The sequence below is a fragment of the Choloepus didactylus genome, chromosome 10, assembly GCF_015220235.1.
Source record: "Choloepus didactylus isolate mChoDid1 chromosome 10, mChoDid1.pri, whole genome shotgun sequence".
Classification (NCBI taxonomy): Eukaryota; Metazoa; Chordata; class Mammalia; order Pilosa; family Megalonychidae; genus Choloepus; species Choloepus didactylus.
Window position 1 is genome coordinate 23,804,820 of NC_051316.1, and position 19,664 is coordinate 23,824,483.

General features: G+C 39.0%; 1 protein-coding gene across 1 annotated transcript in view; it reads right to left on the minus strand.

Annotated features, from left to right (window-relative positions):
• Positions 1-703: 703 nt before the first annotated feature.
• Positions 704-19,664, minus strand: part of LOC119545132 (vomeronasal type-1 receptor 3-like) — a 42,895-nt gene continuing 23,934 nt past the window's right edge. The window contains exon 2 of the mRNA XM_037850731.1: positions 704-1,651. Coding sequence (XP_037706659.1) covers positions 704-1,630 — 927 coding nt within the window. The 5' untranslated portion in view covers positions 1,631-1,651. The remainder of the gene's footprint in view (positions 1,652-19,664) is intronic.

Consider the following 19,664-nt stretch of genomic DNA (forward strand, 5'->3'; position numbering starts at 1 on the left):
GGGTTGAGAGAATATATTGTTCAGAACATATACTACAAGTCAGCACTCAAATATCACAGCATCTCACAAAGTTGCAGCTCCCTGGAACAAAATGAAGCAGTAGTTAAGCAAAATGAAATCGCCAAGTGCTTTCCAATAACTGTACTGGAGGTCATTTTCTTCTTATTAACATTAGAATTATTTTCATTTTTTAGTACTTTCAAAGCAAGCATACCAAAAGAGTTGGACCTAACTATGCCTATAAAGTTAACATGATGTATCATCTCACTAATATTTATTGGAATATTTCTGAGAAAGGAGTTCATTTTATCATCTCCTAATCTATGCATTGACCTGTTCTAAGATTAAAGAGCAGAGGTGTAGTGCCCTAACATGGAAAAGCCAAATTTTCATATAGCAATTCATCTATGGATATATTCAAATAAGAGGAATAAAATGACATTTGTTTATTTATTTTATATCCATAAAGAATATCTCCTTGATAACATTCACAGTGTCCTTTCAAAAATTTGACATTGGTCTGTGCTGAATAAAAGCCTTATTTTCAATTATTTTCAGATAACCCAACCAGAATTGAATAAGTGAGATATTTGAGAGCTGGCTGTGTTTAGTTAAATACTTAGAGAAGGGTCTTGTATTAAAATAGGAATTGTCTCTTGGAATCCTTGGGTGCCACAGAATGAGTAGTTGTTACATTCATCAATTAACTGCTTTGGAGCCGAGTACTGCTTTGCTTTCTGAGAACATGCAGTGCTTTGGAAATCCTACTATCCGTGTTGATCAACAAGAAAGGGCACAGAATTGGGTAACAGAATGAGAAAAGGACACTGATGCTCTGGAGAGTAATATTGTTCTGATTTGAAAAAGCTAAGTGGACAATAAGGAAAGAATTGAATGAATAAAAGAAAACAAAACATGTCACCAGGCAAAGGACAGTTTGCGTGGCTCTTGTTTCTGGAGACAGTTTCTGCATATGGTTGCTCTTTTTCATTTCCTGTAATTTCTTCTGGTGCTTGCACAAGAGATTAACAATGTACACACTGGCCAACATCATGAAGAACAAAAAGACAATATCCCGAAGAAGTATGCAAATTATAAAAATAAAACTTATGCCTGGTGTGATACAATAGTTCATAGAAAATCCATTTGTACCCAAAGTGTAATTTTTTGTTGCTGAACTCTCAGTAATGACATGAAAATTGATTATCATGTTGAGGGCCCAGAAGAAGAAAAAGGAAGGATAAATGAAATTGTTGGCTTTGAATTTGAGTCGTGACCATCTGCAGTTGTTGGGACTGATGATGATGGCTTGGATTATGCTCAAGAGACAGGTTGAACAAATGGAGACACCCCGGTTGACAGTGTAAATGTACATCACAACCTTACACGCAACATCACTCAGAAAATGTTTAATTCCAAATGAGAACATAGTTTCAGGGATTCCTCGAGTAATTACAGCAACCAGGTTAGCAAAAGTCAATTGTGTGAGAATCTTATCTGTGATCTTCCTCTGAGAAGGTTGGGTGAAGGAGATGTAGGAGCTCACCGAGAGCACCAGGGAGTTCCCCAGAATCCCAATGCCAGTTTGACACAGGAAGAAAATTCCGAAGATCATATCTTTTGAGAGCATTTCCTGGTGACTGTCTTAGCACTAAAACAAAATCCAAGAAACCCATATACATAAAATTATATAGAGAATTTGTCACAATCTTTTGAAGCTGAGGAACACTGCACAACAGCGCATTCTAAAGTCAGTTTTACCATAGAGATGAATTTTCAATATTATGAAATAGTGAGCCACAAACATAGGTAAGGTTTTATTCCAGTAGTGGTGATGTGATTACTATTAGATATATTTCCTAAAGTTTAGAAAGAATGGGTTGCATGTTTCTCTGTATTTATTTAAAAAGCAGGCTGCAGTGAAAGGCCAAATTATGCTCAGATGGTGCTTAAGATACTGTTTACAGCCTTTCATCGAATTGCTACTGTGTATGCTTTGTAAAGGTAATAACTGTTTAGTGGAGGAAATGTTGAAAAAGTAGTATAGAGGAAAAAGTTAAAAATGTTCATCAGTCATTCATACAGAATAAGCAAGAACATGCCATGGTAAGAATATGCCATACTGTGACAGTTTTCATTCATGCTTCTTTATACAGAATTCTATTGCATATACAATTATGTATCCCCCATTTTCAATTAACATTATAGGTAAAGTACTTTTTAAAGAAGAAGCCATTCTTACCATAATTTCAATACCTAAAAATATCTGCTATGCTAATGTTGCAACATTTACATCTGCATTTCCTTTGCTCAAAGCCATTTTCTAACTTTCCTTACAATAAATGCTGATCTGATTAGCTTGTATCATCCATTCATAGCCATTGCCATTGTTTTTTTTACAAAGAAGTTCTACCAAAAGAAGTCTCTTTTACTAAATATTTCTGTGTCCAAACTTCCTTCAATAGTACAAGCACTGACTGTGATCAATATTTAAGCTTTTGACAATATGGTGATCATTTAACTTTCTGTGTTGTAACTTGCAGGCATGTAATTCTGAATTAGGAAGAACTTTAAATACTTTTTGTTCCATTCATTTTTCTCTATAATTAACAATTCATACAATGTCTTAAAAAAAACAAACAATATACAAACAAGAACATCTAATGAGGATGTACTGACCTTTAAAAGTGTGGATAAACATTTTATCTATTATTATTTTTCTATCTTATATGTATTTTCTAATTTTTGGCTACTTTTTCAGGTTAATAGGTTTTTCTTATAAGAAATGTGAATAGAAACAAATATTTTTAAAGAACCTAATTTGATGTAACATAAAGTAAATATTTTGTCATTTCACATTTTTCTGCTTAGGTTAAATAAAAACATCTGAAAAATAAAGAAATTTGAGGAATAGTTACTAGTATCATTTATTTGGTACATTTAATCCAGATATTTCTCAAATTTATTTTGATATACTGTGTGCCATGAACATAAACTATATTATATTGTCAATCAAAGTATCAATTCACTTACAGAAAAAAAGATATAGCCAAGGATAAGACTGGAGTTAAACATGCAGAAAGTATAAAGGTCTCTTGAAAATCCCCCTAAGATTTGATTTAATAATAGTTGAAATAAAATATTTAATATAATTAATAAAAAAAAAAACACTGCCAATTAAACCCATGGATCAGAGAGAAATTCTAAATGAAAATGTAAAAATCTGTTAAACTAAATGAAAACAAAAGCATAATATTTCAAAAATTTTAGATGCAGCTAAAGCAGTATTTATAGAGGAATTTTGGGCATGAGATGTATATATTAGAAAATAATAAAGGTATAAAGTTGCTTGGAAATGAATTATGCATACCACAAAAGTTAAGTTCATGTCACAGCCTCTGGCCCTGGAATTATACCTATTTGTAACTGAGATGTTTTGAAGCCTTTATTAGTTAACCTGTGCCCAAACTGAATGAGGATGTGCATTAATCCAAGATGGCAGAAGTCCTTTTTGGCAAAGGGAATGGAAAGGGAGAGAGAAAGACATGGAATGAAACCAAGAATCAACTGAAACCAGAGGAGAAAGAAGAAGACAAAGCCACGTGCATTCACATGTGACAGAAACTCCACGGACAATGATCGCTGGCACTCAACCCTAGAACTTCAGTCTTCAGGGAGAAAGCATCATCTTGCAAACTCCTCAATTTAGGGCTTTCCCTACCCTCAAAATCATGAGGCAAAAACTGCCATAGTTTAAGCCAGTACCTTATATGTTCTGGGTGTACACTACCAAACATGTAAGGAAGAAATTATATGAATTCTACATGGTGTTTTCCAGATAGTAGAGGACAGAATACTTGCAAGCTCACTTTATGATGCCGTCATTGCCCTAATCCTCAAATAAACAGACCATTATTTTTCAACTGAAAACTATACCAACATCTTTCATAAATATGGAAGAGAACATTCTTTACAAAGCAATTAGAATCCAGCAAAATATAAAAAGGATAATACATAATTATCAACTGTGATTCATTCCAGGAAGGAAAGGCTGTTTAACTTTTTAAGCATCAGAAAGCACCAAAGGAAGTGAACTGAATCTGAAGAAATTGTGTGACACCATCAAATAAACCCATAAAAACAGGGGTAGAGATACTCCAATAAATAATGGCTGAAAAATTCCCAAATTTAACCAAAGACATGAATATACACATCCAAGATGCATAATGAACTTAAACAGAATATAAACTATGGATCTAAACCATAGCATAGTGTAATCAAACTGTCAAATGCTAAACATAACGACAGAATTCTGAAAGCCGCAAGAGGGAAGTGTTGTGTCAAATACATGGGAGCCTCAATAACATTAAGGGCGAATTCTCATTAGAAACCACAGAGGCTAGAAGGAAGTAGCATGACATATTTAAAAGTGGAAAGCACAAAATTTCCAAGCAAGAAATTTTGTCTTCCAAAAATGAGAGAAAGAATAATAAGACATTCCTAAATAAACCAAAGTGAGGGAGTCCATCACCACTAGGCTGGCCCTAAAAGAGAACACAAAGAGAGTGCTGCAGGTTGAAAGGAAAGGACAATAGACAACAGTTGGAAGCCACGTGAAGAAATAAAGATCTGCAGCAAAGGAACAGACAAAAGAAAATATAAATGCAAGTTCTATTATATATTTGGATTGTAACTCCACTTTTTACTTCCTACAGGGTCTAAAGGTAAATGCAGAAAATGTAATGTTAAATCACTGGCTTTGGACATGTAATGAATAGCCATGTAATTTGTAACAACAACTATGTAAAGAAGGGTGAAGATAAGAGTTTGGAAACCTAGTATGCATACTAGTGAGCTAAGTTGGATTCAAAGCAAATGATAATGTTATAGATATATAATATTAAATTTTTGCACCATGGTAACTCCAAAGAAATTATTAGAGATTATCCAGTCTTGTAGGGAGACAAAGTAGGTTTCTAGGGCAGGAAGCAGAGAGAATTGGGAGTTAATGTGTGATGACTATAGAGGTATAGATCTATGGAACAGAATAGAGAGCTGTGAAATAGACCCAAATGAATACAGCCAAGTGATTTTTGACACAGACACAAAGGCAATTCAATGAGGAAATGACAGCATTTTCGATGAACGGTGTCAGAACACTTGGATGTCCTTGTGCAAAATAATGCAACTCAACATATTCTTCACACCTTACACAAAAATTAACTCAAAATACAACATAGACATAAATTTAAAATATAAAATTTACAGTAGAAAATATAGGAGAAAATCGTATGACATGGGGTTTACAAAAGAGTTTATAAGTATGACATACAAAACTTGATTAGAAAATTGGTCAGCTTGAATTTTATCAAAATTATAACACACTTCCATGAAAGACACCATTAGGAGAATTAAAATAGTCAACAGACCAGAGTGAAATGTGGGGAAAAATCTCATCAGATAGCTCTCCAAAGAAGAAATACAGAAGAAAAATTAGGATATGGAAAGTTAATTTGCTCAACATCATTTGTCATTAGAGTAATGAAAATTAAAACCACAATGAGATATCACTACATACTTACTACAATGGCTAAAATCCAAAACATACAGTGGAATAGTCCTCAGTAATAAAAAGGAATGAGCTATACATTCACCTTACACATGAGTGAATTTTAAATGCATTTTGCTGTATTAAAAGAAGCCAGACAGACCCTAAAAGCAAATAAGATGATTCCATTTATATGACATTCTAGAAAAGATAAAATTATGGGAACAGAAAACAAATCAATGGTTGACAGGGTTTGAGGGAGGAGGGAATTTATGACTACAAGGACAGCAAATAGAGGAATTTTTAGGGTGATGGAACTGTTTGGTTTGGTACCTGAGTTGGTGGACATATTACATCATGGATGTGTCAAAGCCCATTGAATTGTACATCAGAAACAGCAAACTTATACATATGCAAATTTTAAAAGTTAACCATGGAGTCCAGGGATGGTAGGATGGGATACAGGCTGTTAAAATTAACATGGCTGTATTACAAATGTATGCGCTCACCTCACTGAAGGGTACTGGGGAAAATATGCTAAGTAACTTTAATATACATTGAGTTTACTATAAATTCTAGGGCTAAAGACAAAAGGCACACTGTAGTCTATTTGGTCACTTTAGGTAGTTGCAGCCAGTTTTATTACAATCAGAGAAAGAAGTTACAAATAAGTAACATAGGAAGGATAAAATGAATCATGATTTCTGCATTAGAGACAGAGACATCAGAATGAATTCAAGTGTGTGTGCATATATATACATACATATGAAATAAAGAAATTTGAAGAACATGTATCTGGAAGTAATATATAAATATGAAAACAAGTAGATTATTAATGATACATTTCCTACTTCTCTATGTGGAGAAGAGCTAGAAAAATGATACCACAGTGGAAACAAACAACCCTATTTTGCAAGTCATGATTTCTAAAAATACCTTCTTGAATAACAGTAACTTGGGAAATGCCCTAGTCTAGCACTGGGTTAGGGAAAATATTTGATGAACACTGAGTACCTTGTAGTGGCAGAAAGTAAGGAAATGCTCAAAACAAAAGGTTGAGCATATCAAAAGGCCACAGTAGCCAATGTGCAAGAGCTCCTGAAGCCCAAATCTAGAACAAATTATCAACTTAAAAATATAGTACTGGATAGTAATTCAAAGAATTAAATAAACATCCGTGAGTTTATCCCATATAAATAAATGATTGCATAAAAATTGAATAGTGGAACAATACAATTCTCCTTTTCAGATGAATTCCAAGTAATATCAATGGACACAGGCCCTCTCCAAAGGAGCTTGTTTTCTTTCCTCTTGTGTGAATTCATTCACTTTGAATGAAAAGAGGCTAAAATAGGAACTTTATGGAGAAACTGAAAACACTACTTTAGCCAAATGCTCAAGGGTACCATCAGCAATAACCGGTCATATTGATATGCTGTAGCCCCTAAATATGATGAAATGATAACATTTAACCTCTCCACCCAAAACCCATAACCGAGTCATGGGTTTTCTATGGGAAACACAACTTATGAACATTCTACAGAAACCTGACCAGTATTCTTCAAGACTCTCAAGATAATAAATAAGCAAGAAAGGCTGAGAGGCTTTCACCCAGACCAGAAGAGACTAAAAATACATGATGACAAAATGTAATGCGGTGTCCCAAATGGATCCTGGAACAGAAAAAAAGACATTACTGGAAAAACCTGGGATATCTGAATAAAGTCTGGACTTAACTTAATAGAAATCACTCCAATGTTTGTTAGCTTCTTAGTTTTCATTAATAAACCATGGTAATGCATGTTGTTAACATTAGAGGGAAATGAATAAAAAGTGAACAGGAACATCTATAGTGTCTTTGCAACTCTCATAAATGAAAAATTCTTTCAAATAAAAACTTATTTAAAAAACAAAACTCATAATATGAAATATCACAGCAAACTCAGGGAATTGCTCAATATTTCACATTATGAAACAAAAATTTTTGAATGCCTGTGGAAAAGAAAAAGAGAATTGGGGACTGAAAATGACAGGGATCATAAATGTATAATTAAAAACTTATACTACAATATAAATAGTGAGGGTGAGCTAGAAAATGAAAAAAAAATCAAGCAAGCAAATTCTATCAATTTCAAAAAGTCAAATTTCGACCCCAGATTTAAAGGAAATCCTTCCTTTAGTAAATCTTTGTTGATGTAAAAATTATGTGATTATTAAGTCAACCATATCTGTCCTGGTCTTTTCTGAGGCATTGATTCCTTTCCATTAAACAACTGATTTCTTATTGAGCTTTAAAAAAGGCTTAAGTATCCCAGAACTAAATGCCCATAACTGTTATTTCTTTTAAGATTTTAGTCAAATATTCTTATATATTAATCCTTTGAGATGAATTTCAGAAAGGTGCGTTATGTAATTAGCATGTTGGTAATGGTTCTGTAATTTATGAAAGTTACTGATTTATTTGGGATAAATAATCTATAAAGAACTATGGACTAGCACTTTATTCAAATTGACTTGATTAACATAAATCTATAGATCTAAAAATGTTTCTCATATAAAACATTTACCACTAAATTTAAAATAGGTCAATTTATACTCCTGATTCTTCCACCTAAAAACAAGAAAGCTTCTGTATAACCTAACATCATCATTTCATTAGAGTTACTCAAATAATGACTCTTAAATTAATAAATAAATAAAATTATACAGGTGAATGGAGAATATGTTTAAAGACCAACACAGTGAGAAAGAAAAAGCAGTTTACCATGGAGAGGAAGAAAGTGATGAAAAGTGAGGGACAGGAGGAATCTAGAGGAAGATGCAGGTAAAGACTTGAGAGGTATATTAAGAGAGATGAACAGAAAAATTCATGGGGAACAGATTTGGGTACAGTTGAAAACCAATGGAAAGAGGGACGATGACTTAGAAAGACACAACATTATTAGAAGTGTGGAATACTAAATTATAAATTACAAACAGAATTCAAAGAAATAGAAGGTGAGGAATACAATTTTAAAATAAGACAAGAGATGAGGAAGTTATATAAACAAAGAAATTATAAAATGTAGTAAAATATAACATTAAATGAGAATTGACTATAAAAAATAGTGTTTCTAAAGAGAATGTGTATAGAGCCAATACTGAAATGTAAAGATAAAATTGAAAGCACAAAAGAGAACAGTGGAGAGAGAGGCATTATAAGGAGAATTAAGCAAATTAGTCAATGAAAAGTGAGTGAAGGAATGGAGTGCATGAATGAATGAATGTTAAATAAAAGGAAGGGGAAAGTGGGGGCGTTTGTGTGCATGCCTCGACAGCAGTGGTGTAAAGAAGCCTGAGAGATAAGTTCGGGAAAAACTAATGGAAAGTAGAGAAAAAATGAGGTCTAAATTACATAAAATGAAGAGTGTAAAAAGCTGTGAGAAAAAAATGTTAACAATAACTCCATGGTTTTCTAAACATGGGGAAGTAGGAAAATGAGAGTAATGCAGAAAAATCTAGAATCTAGCTCTCTGATTGAAGCCAAGCAGCTTAAAACCACTAGAACCTGAGCTCGCTGAGCAATGAAGGCTGACAGAAGGCAATGGCTGAGCAAGTCAGACAGCAGGAAGTGCAAGGTGTACAACACAGAACAGTAACAGCAAACACTTTCAGGGCCTATTGAGCAAAGGACATCAGTCTGAGCAGATGGGATGTGTTGGTTGATTCAATCCTCATAACAACAGTACTAGTAGAGTAAGTACTATTTTCCTACTTCAAAGATGGAAACAGAAGTATAGGAAGGACAGGGAGGACAGATAACTGGCACAAGCAATACTGCAAGGAGGTGGTAGAGCAGGGTTTGAACACCATCTGTCTGACTCGAGAGAGACTTCATAGCTACTATACTCTAAGGCCACAGAGGGAAGTGAGAACTAAGGAATTTAGAATAATTTTAAAAAGGAGGATTCAAGTGGGTACCTCATTAGAAGTTTGAATGTAAGCTGCCTACAATACAGGAAAGGGATTCAATTCAATAAAAATATAATTGCCCTTTAAAGAGAGAATACAGAGTACAGAAAGGTGAGAAAAGAGAAGCATGGATGCTAAGGAAAAGGATGAAATGTATCAAGGATGGAATGAAAAACATGGAGAGCCATGAGAAACAAAAAGAGAACAGAGCATAAATAATATGGGTTGATAGAAACATTTCCAATGGAAGAAATGTGGAAAAGAGAGTTTTTAGAGAAAATAAGAGAAGGGAGTTTAGTTCTCCAGAAGAGTCTGTTCCATTGCTCCCTGTGACAAGGGGTGAGAGAGACGTGACTCACCTGAGCTGGTGTCGCTGCCCCTGAAGTGTGGGTGGGACGGGACTGATGGCCGTGTCTGGGGAAATGGTTCATTCCCGAGTTATAAAAGCCAGTGAGGTGACCTCAGCTCACACTGGGAGGTGGTTATCATGTCACTGCACTGGCCCTGACACATTGAGAGGTGGGAGTCTCTGAAGAGGGTGTCACAAACAGGGACAAATTAAGCTTCCACTGAGAACTGTAACAATTATGTATAGAAGTCAAAGAACTTTTTTGGGACACCAGCTTTCCTAGATGAGAACTTTTTGATAATGGCAACCCCTGGGAGATGAAATAGAGATGGGAGTCAAGTACTGAAAACATACTGGGAGTCACATACACTGGTGAAGCAATAGGTTAATTAGTAATTTATGGCACATCGACCTGTTGGAAGACAGGACAAGTTTTCACATTATAATTAGCAAAAGCATGTGAGATATTTGAATATAACATTATATAAAATGATAGGAAGAAGATTTTTAAATGGTATTCAACTTTTTTATATAATTATTTAAGTGAACTCAATTCAGTAGATGATGATTGCAGGCAATATGTACAACTATATATGTTCATGTTATCATGGGTTCATGATTTGTTTACCTAAAACTATCCTTTAGTTGTACTTTTGTTTTCAATTGAACACAACAATAAAAAGTCAGAATCAGTGGAAGTAAACATACACGATGCTCTTTCCAGAGTGTTAGTAGTCAGGATTCCTTTGACTGTTACCAGGAATCACTAATTGAGAGAATTATAAGTTCCTTACATTATGATTCATGCAAGTTAAAATGGAAATGAGAAATCATTATTTTGAATAGTGAAAATATGTTCATCAGGAGAGTAATATGTTTACAGGGATGATACTGGCTTCAGCACAAAAATGAAACGTGGGTAATAACTTCCCAACTGTGAGAGAAGGAAGCATGCCCACTCCCTCAGAGGTGCACTTATCCTGGATCTCAACTTGAAAAGGAAATTTTCATGGGAGAACTAGCACAAAGAATATTGAAAATCATTCCCACAGTCACCACCATTGTAGTTTTACTGTGCTGTGCATCCCTGACTACCCGATAATTCAGCCTTCTTTCCTCCAGGGAAAAACAGCGAGGCATCCATACAAATGTGGTCGTTTGCAGTATGTGTATAAAGTTTAGGGGTGTGTGTTGTATTTGTTTGGTAAAGTGTGTTTGCTTGTGAATCCCTCAACCCAGCAGAGGTGGGCAAATGGGGCAGTTATGTTTCAAGGTGGCCCTGCAGTGGGAAATTTCAGGGACTGTGGAACTACAGGAAGACTCAAAACCAGCTGTGCCACTTTCTGGATGCAAGACCCAGGAAAGGTCACGTCCCCTCTCTGAGCCTCATCCTCTAGTCTGGAAAATGGAAACAAAGTGGGTTTGGAGGGGAGGGAGCAATTTGAAGGAAAAAATCACTAACTGAGGCTACAGCAAATACAGGCTAAAAGTAATGACTTGTGAGATCCCATATTCCTGAGCCCTACGGGTCTTTACAAGAAGGTGTCGACTCACTTCTCCATACTCATACCTACAAAATACAACCATTAACCCTAGAAGAGTGGCAACTGAAGGACAACTATGAAAGCTGGTAAGAGGAAGGCAAATTTGTGAGACCCAGAACAGAAAAACCCAGAAGCAGGCGTTTTTCATCCCCTGACCCAAGAGAAAAAGTGGCCCACTTGGTTTCCCCCCACCCACCCTCCCAAAAGAAGCTTTCCAGCTCATTGTTTCCCAGCACCCCAGTTCATTCCTGTCCCTCTGACACCACTACCACTTGCAGGATTGATAAGGAGCGCTGCTATAATACATGACAAGAGAAAGCATTCCTCTACCCTGCTGGCTGGCAAGAGGGACTCTGACACAAGAAGCCTGTCCCCAGAAACCTCTGTCCCTAAGCACGAGACTCTACTCTCCAGCAAGAGATAACAGGTGACTTATCTTAGGAAAACCCCTTCTGCACTCTCAGGCAGCATCAGTGTGGTCCTTTGAGATTACCAGATAATCCAGTAAGAGAAAAGTAACACAGGAAAGACTATGAAAGTTATACTGTCATAGGATCTACTGCCCAGAAAGCAGGCCAGGACCTGCTTGCTAATCGTAAGTATTAGAAATATCTGCTGTATTTGCTGGCCTTAAAAACATATGGGTCTCCACCTTTTACTGTTTTTCCCTCACTGCTATTAGCACTTCAGAAGCACCCAAGGCTTTGCTCAGGCCCTGGGCACTGGAAGAAAATGGACACCCAAAATCCCATGTTGGGAACGAGAAAGAGATAAGATAACTACTGGTTGACTTTTGGCATACATGCCACTGATTTTTTTAAACAGTTTTATTGATTTATAAAATCCTATATCATACAGTTTACCTATTTAAAGTATACAACTCAGTTTTTTTTTTTACTATATCACAGATATGTGCAATCATCACTACAGCCAATATTAGAATACTTCATCACCTTAAAAAGCTATCATCCCATTTCCCCTACTGCTCCCCAACCCCACCCTAAGCAACCACTGATCTATTTGTGTTGTACAGATTTCTATATTCTGTGCATTTTCATGAATCGAATCATATAACAGGTGATCTTTTTGGCTATTTTTTTCTTCCACATAGCATCAAGTTTCCAGATTCATCCATGTTGCAGCATTTATTAGTATCATTCATTTATATGCTCAAATAATATTCCATTGTATGTATATATCACATTTTGTTTATGCATTTATCCACTGATTAATATTTGGGCTTTTAACTTTTGGCTATTATCCATAATGCTGCTATGAATATTAATACAGAAATTTTTGTGTGGACATATGTTTTCATTTCTCTTGGTAACATACCTAGGAGCGCAATTGTTGGGTAATGTGTAAATTTATGCTTAATCTTTTGAGACATTTCCATTCTGTCTTCCAAAGTGACCCCAATATTTTACATTCTGTCTAGCAGTGAATGTGCATTCACATTTCTCCACATTCTCACCAACTTGCTATTGAGATGAAGTGGCATCTCACTGTGGTTTTGATTTGCATTTCCCTGGTAATTAATGATGTTGACCATCTTTTTATGTGTTTATCAGTTACTTTTCTATCTTCATTGGAGAAATGTCTACTCAGATCCTCTGACCATTTTTCAATTTGGTTATCTGTCTTTTCACCATTGAGTTGTAATAATTCTCTATAGATTCTAGATACAAGTTCCTTATAGATGCAAGATTTTCAGATATCTTCTCCCATTCTTTGGATTGTCTTTTCGCTTTCTTGATGTCCTTGGAAGCAAAAACAGTTTTAATTTTTATGAAGATAAATGTATAAAGTTCCTTTTTTTTCTTTTGTTGCTGTTTGTGTCTGTCCTAGTTTGCTAATGCTGGAGAATGCAAAACACCAGAGATGGATAGGCTTTTATAAAATGGGGGTTTATTTCACTACACAGTTACAGTCTTAAGGCCACAAAGCGTCCAAGGTAACACCTCAGCAATCGGGTACCTTCACCGGAGGATGGCCAATGGCGTCCGGAAAACCTCTGCTAGCTATGAAGGCAGCTGGCGTCTGCTCCAAAGCTCCGGCCTCAAAATGGCTTTCTCCCAGGACGTTCCTTTCTAGCAAGCTTGCTTCTCTTCAAAACATCACTCCCAGCTGCACTCTCTTTCCTCCCCCCGAGTCAGCTCATTTATATAGCTCCACCGACAAAGGCCCACCCTGAATGGGTGGGGCCACGCCTCCATGGGAACATCTTATCAGAATCATTGCCCACAGCTGGGTGGGGCACATTCCAAGCAAATCCAACCATCACCAAAACGCCTGCCCCACAGAAGACCACAAAGATAATGGCATTTGGGGAACACAACACACTCAAACCGGCACATTCCACCCCCTGGACCCCAAAATGACATTATCTTTCGAAATACAAAATATATTCATTCCATCACAATATCACAAAAACTTAAATCATTTCAGTAACAAAAGTTAAGTACAAAATCCCATCAAAATCAGTTTAGGCTTGGTCAGTCCTAAGGCATAATTCCCCTCTAGCTGTGGATCTGTGAACCTAGAACGAGTTATGTGCTTCCAATATACAAAGGAGAGACATTCATAGGATGAACATTTCCATTGCCATAAGGAGAAACAGTAAGGAAAACAGGGTTAACAGGAGCAAAACAGTTCCTAAAACCCGCAGGACAAACTCCATTAGATTTCAAAGTCTGAGAGTCATTAACAGAACGATGTTGCATCCGTGGGGCTTGAGAGAGCAGGAGCCTAACCCTTCTTAAGGGCCTTTTCGGCAGCCCTTTCCTTTCCAAATGCTTAGGTGAGTGCTCCAACATATCCACACATTGGGGAGACCACCTTCTCGGCCCCACCCTCCTCAAACATCGGGGCAGCTCCCGGATTCCCTTCCATCTCCGGGGCACACGCTCAACCCCTTCAGAACAGTGTGGTGGCAGCCAGGCTCTCCCCAATTCCCTGGAAATGTGCTCCAACCTCTTTGGGACCTGAGGTGGCAAAACTCTTCCAGAGCATCGAGGCGGAAAGCCCGCCCTCGACCTCCGGGGCAAACTCACCCTTTCCATGCATGTGGGCTGCTCTGCTCTCCCAGCCCGAGACCTCCTGACTCCAGACCTCATCCTCCATGGCTCTGTCTTTGAAGAGATTTTTACTTTAATTTTTTCCTTGTCTGTCTCCTCCAATCCAGACTGGCAATGGCTCTGTCTATAAAGATCTCGCAAAAATTCTGTTGGCTTCGCATGAAGCATGCAGGGGTCAAAGCCATTAGACAATAGGACTTTCCACAAATCCTCTCTGCTTAACTCCTTTTTCAATCTTGGCTTGTACTGAAATGGCGGTGGATGAGGCATTCTGTAAGTCCACGTATTGTAGTTTTGGCAGAAGCATGTCGTGCAGGGAAGGCAAACCCATATCCGGAGTATGTGTCTATTCCAGTAAGAACAAATCGCTGCCCTTTCCATGATGGAAGTGGTCCGATGTAATCAACCTGCCACCACGTAGCAGGCTGATCACCCCAAGGAATGGTGCCATATCGGGGACTGAGTGTGGGTCTCTGCTGCTGGCAAATTGGACACTCAGCAGTGGCTGTGGCCAGGTCAGCCTTGGTGAGTGGAAGTCCATGTTGCTGAGCCCATGCATAACCTCCATCCCTACCACCATGACCACTTTGTTCATGAGCCCATTGGGCAATGACAGGAGTTGCTGGGGAAAGAGGCTGATTGGTATCTACCAAACGGGTCATTTTATCTACTTGGTTATTAAAACCTTCTTCTGCTGAAGTCACCCTCTGGTGAGCATTCACATGGGACACAAATATCTTCATGTTGTTTGCCCACTCAGAAAGGTCTATCCACATACCCCTTCCCCAGACTTCTTTGTCACCAATCTTCCAATCATGTTCCTTCCAAGTCCCTGACCATCCAGCCAAACCATTAGCAAACTAGGACAGATTTTGGTACCGAGAGTGGGGTTCCATGTTTGGTTATATCCTCACACTGGGCTGTAGCTTCTGGGATTCCACCCCCTGGAAGCTTGTAATTTTCAAAGCGATCAGCTTCTGGTCTCTTTGAACCCAAGAGTTCAGTTCTAAGTTTATCTCTCTCTGCTCGCATTTTACCATAAGCTGCAAGGAGAAGCCAGGATATGTCCTCCACACGTAGTCTGGAGATCTCCTCAGCTAAGTATTCCAGGTTGTTGCTTCCAGATTCTTCCTTCCATCTGACACCAGGACTCAATTTTGCCAAATTCTCTGCCACTTTAAAACAAGGATCGCCTTTCTTCCAGTTCACAACAACACACTGATCACCTCTGTTCAAGGCCTCATCCGAAGTATCTTTAGAGTCCATATTTCCACAGTCTCTTTAAAGCAGTTTTGGCCTTTTCTATCAAGCTCCTCACAACTCTTCCAGAAACTCCCCATTATCCATTTAAAAAGCCATTCCAACATGTTTGGTATTCGCAAACTCAGCAGCAAAAGCACCCCACTCCTGGTACCAAGTTGTATTAGTTCGGGTTCTCCTTGGAAACAGAATCAATGAGAGATGTCTCTTATTATCAAATTGTAAAAGTGACTCACGCAACTGCGGGAGCGCACGAGTCCAAATTCTGCAGAGCCGTCAACAAGCTGTCAACTCCAAGGAAGACGTCCGACGAACTCCTCGGGAAACGAACCGACAACTTTGACGAACTCCTCAGGAAACGAACCAGCAACTTTGAAGAACTCCTCAGGAAACGAACTGACAACTTTGACGAACTCCTCAGGAAACGAACTGGCAACTTCGACGAGCTCCCCAGGAAAAGCTTCACTGAGCAGCTGAAGAAGAAGTGAAGGTTCTCTAACCATCCGGCTTATAAGCCTCCAACTGATCACCCGGACCAAATCCAGCCAATTGCATTCTCTCACTGTGGAAGCACACCCCTTGATGAGTCATCAGTCAGCTGCAGTCAATTGACTGATGATCCGACAAACCAACCAGCCTCAAATAGCCTCACAGGAATCATCAGGCCAGTGCCCGCTTGACCAGACAGCTAGGCCACCTAGCCAAGTTGACACAGGAACCCAACCATCACAGTCCACCCCTTGTCAACTTGGCAGTCGTACACATCACCTAAAACCATATCTTCAAAATGAACGTTACAGCTTATGCCATATGATAAGGGGATAAGACAGAGAAGAAAGCAAAAATATTTTCTTCACAGACAAATACAAACATAATCATCACAAAATGAGGAGGAAATATTCATATCATCATAGTCCTCGTTTCCGTAACTGGTCACGTGGCCGTAGTTCATATTTATCACGACCTTCTTCCACTACCCATTCCATGTTCCCTTTACCCTCAGCAAGCACTTCAGCTGGCCGTGGTTCTTTGCTTGGTGGGGTGACCCAAACCTTCATTCCTGAAGTTTCTTGGCCATTGGTAGTCCTGCCTGGATTGGGTTGTTGCAGTTTTCCATTGACTTGAATCACGGGGCATGGTAGTACTAAGAGACGCCCCAGGGGATCTCCTGTATGCCAGGAAAACTCTTCTTTACTTCCATTGTGTAGTTGCAGTGCTATTTCCCCTTGATAGTCAGGATCAATCACCCCAGCCAGTACAGTAATCCCCTTACTTGCCTGTTGATTCAGAGGCATAAGAAGCCCAAAGTGGCCAGGTGGCAGCCTTAACTTCCAGTTCAATGGGATTATTGTTGTGTTTCCTGGTGGAAGCACTCCTCCTTTTGGAACCAAGACTTGTAGACCAGCAGAGCTTAAACTTGCAGGGACAGGAAGCAAAAATTTCCCTAGTGGATCACTAGGAGTGATAGTGAGTGGTGCTACTCCTGTTTCCACCCCTTGATTCCTGGACCCATGAATCCTGGCTATGGGAGAAACAGCACCATAGAGTGGACGCTGATTCAGAGCATACACAGCCTCCTGGAGAACACTGCCCCAGCCCTGCAAGGTATTGCCACCTAGTTGGCACCGTAATTGAGTCTTCAATAGGCCATTCCACCGTTCTATCAACCCAGCTGCTTCTGGATGATGGGGAACATGGTAAGACCACAGAATTCCATGAGCATGTGCCCATCCCCTCACTTCATTTGCTGTGAAGTGGGTTCCTTGGTCCGAAGCAATGCTTTGTGGAATACCAGAGTGGTTCTTGAGAAACGGAATCTTAAAATGGGCTTTTACAACTTGTTTTCTACTCTGATTAGATTCAGAGGCACTAATGACTCTATTTCCAATAATCAAGAGGGTACTAAGAGTCCATGGCAGGAGTTGGCAAAGGAAATACGTAAAATAGCACCATTTGATTCTCCTAATTGTGCTCTAGTACGAAGCGAGGCTCTGGGTGACAGCGTTTTCGACACTTTCACGGAGTTTTGCAGTATTAAGAAGTATAATGATGTTGGCTGGCTGCTCTTAGATACTTTGGATACAGTTGTAAGAGAAAGGGATGAGCTAAAGGCTTCAAATTCAAAACTTGAATGCCGTTATGACAGATGTAAAGGGTTCCATCTGTGCCCTGAAAGAAAATCTTATTTCCTGTGCCCGCAGACTGGAGGTTTCTGAAAATCAGACGCAGTCTCTTATTGTGCGAGTAGCACATTTACAGCGTAAACTAAAATCTCAACCTCTCAGGGTGTCTGCTGTTAAAGTAAAGGCATTGATTGGAAAAGAATGGGACCCAGAAACTTGGGATGGAGACATATGGATTGATAATAATGACAGTGAGGACATTGGAACCCTGGATTCTGCTGGGTCATTGTTAGATTTACCTATAGAGGGCTGCCCTGGGGAAACAGCTTCTCTGCCTCCAGTCTGCCCTAAGGAGCCTGCCATGCAACTCCCACCTAAGGAGATTGACCCTTCAATGCCTGCTAATCTTGTAATCACCTCCCCTGAGGAAGCAGCCCTCACTCTTTTGTCTGGAGAGACTAATCCTGTTTTAAGAGATGAAAATGCAACAGAGTGCCCTGAGGTGAATGGCTTGAGAGATTATTCTAACTCTTTTCATGACCCACCCCCACCACCAGTTTTTGCTTCAAGACCTATAACTAGGCTCAAGTCCCAACAAGCCCCAAAGGGTGAGGTACAAAGTGTGACCCATGAGGAAGTACGCTATACTCCAAAAGAACTGTATGAGTTTTCCAACTTATACAGACAGAAACCAGGGGAATATGTGTGGGAATGGATATTGAGAGTGTGGGATAATGGTGGAAGGAATATAAGGTTGGATCAGGCTGAATTTACTGATATGGGCCCACTAAGCAGAGATTCTGCATTCAATGTTGTAGCTCGAGGGGTTAGAAAGGGTGTTAACAGTTTGTTTGGGTGGCTGGCTGAAACATGGATCAAAAGGTGGCCGGCATTACCAGAAGTTGAAATGCCAGAACTGCCCTGGTATAATGTGGAGGAGGGGATTCAAAGGCTTAGAGAGATTGGAATGTTAGAGTGGATTTATCATGGAAAACCTGCTCACACAGCCCTGGAATGTCCAGAGGACACACCTTTTACCAGGACTGTAAGGAATAAATTTGTGAAACTAGCTCCATCATCCCTGAAGAGCTCTGTAGTCGCCCTTCTCTGTAGGTCAGATATTACTGTAGGAACTGCTGTCACTGAACTGGAATCCTTAAACACAATGGGGATAATCGGGTCCCGAGTCAGCAGAAGCCAAGTGGCTGCAGTTAATCGCCACAGACAAGGTGGACAGGGCTACCATAATGGAAAACAGGCTCAAAGCAGCAATCAAAATAATATGACTCGCAGAGACTTATGGCGTTGGCTAGTGGATCATGGAGTACCAAGTAGTAAAATAGATGGGCAATCGACTAAATTCTTGTTTGAACTATATAAGCAGAAGAATTCTAGGCCATGTGAACAAAAATCTCCCTTGAATTACAAAAACAGAGAGTCACGGCCCCTTAATCAATTCCCAGACTTGAGACAGTTTACAGATCCAGAGCCTCTTGAATGAAGGGAAGGCCGGGTACCCTTGGAGAAGGACCCTGTCACACTGCCAAAAATTTACACTGTTAATCTTCCTCCCAGCCTTCCCCAGGGGGACCTATGGCCTTTTACCAGGCTGACTGTGCATTGGGGAAAAGGAAATGATCAGATATTTCGTGGATTATTAGACACTGGGTCAGAAGTGACATTAATTCCCGGAGACCCAAAACGTCACTCTGGTCCACCAGTCAGAGTTGGGGCTTATGGAGGTCAGATGATTGATGGAGTTTTAGCCCAGGTCTGTCTCACAGTGGGTCCAGTGGGTCCCCGGACCCATTC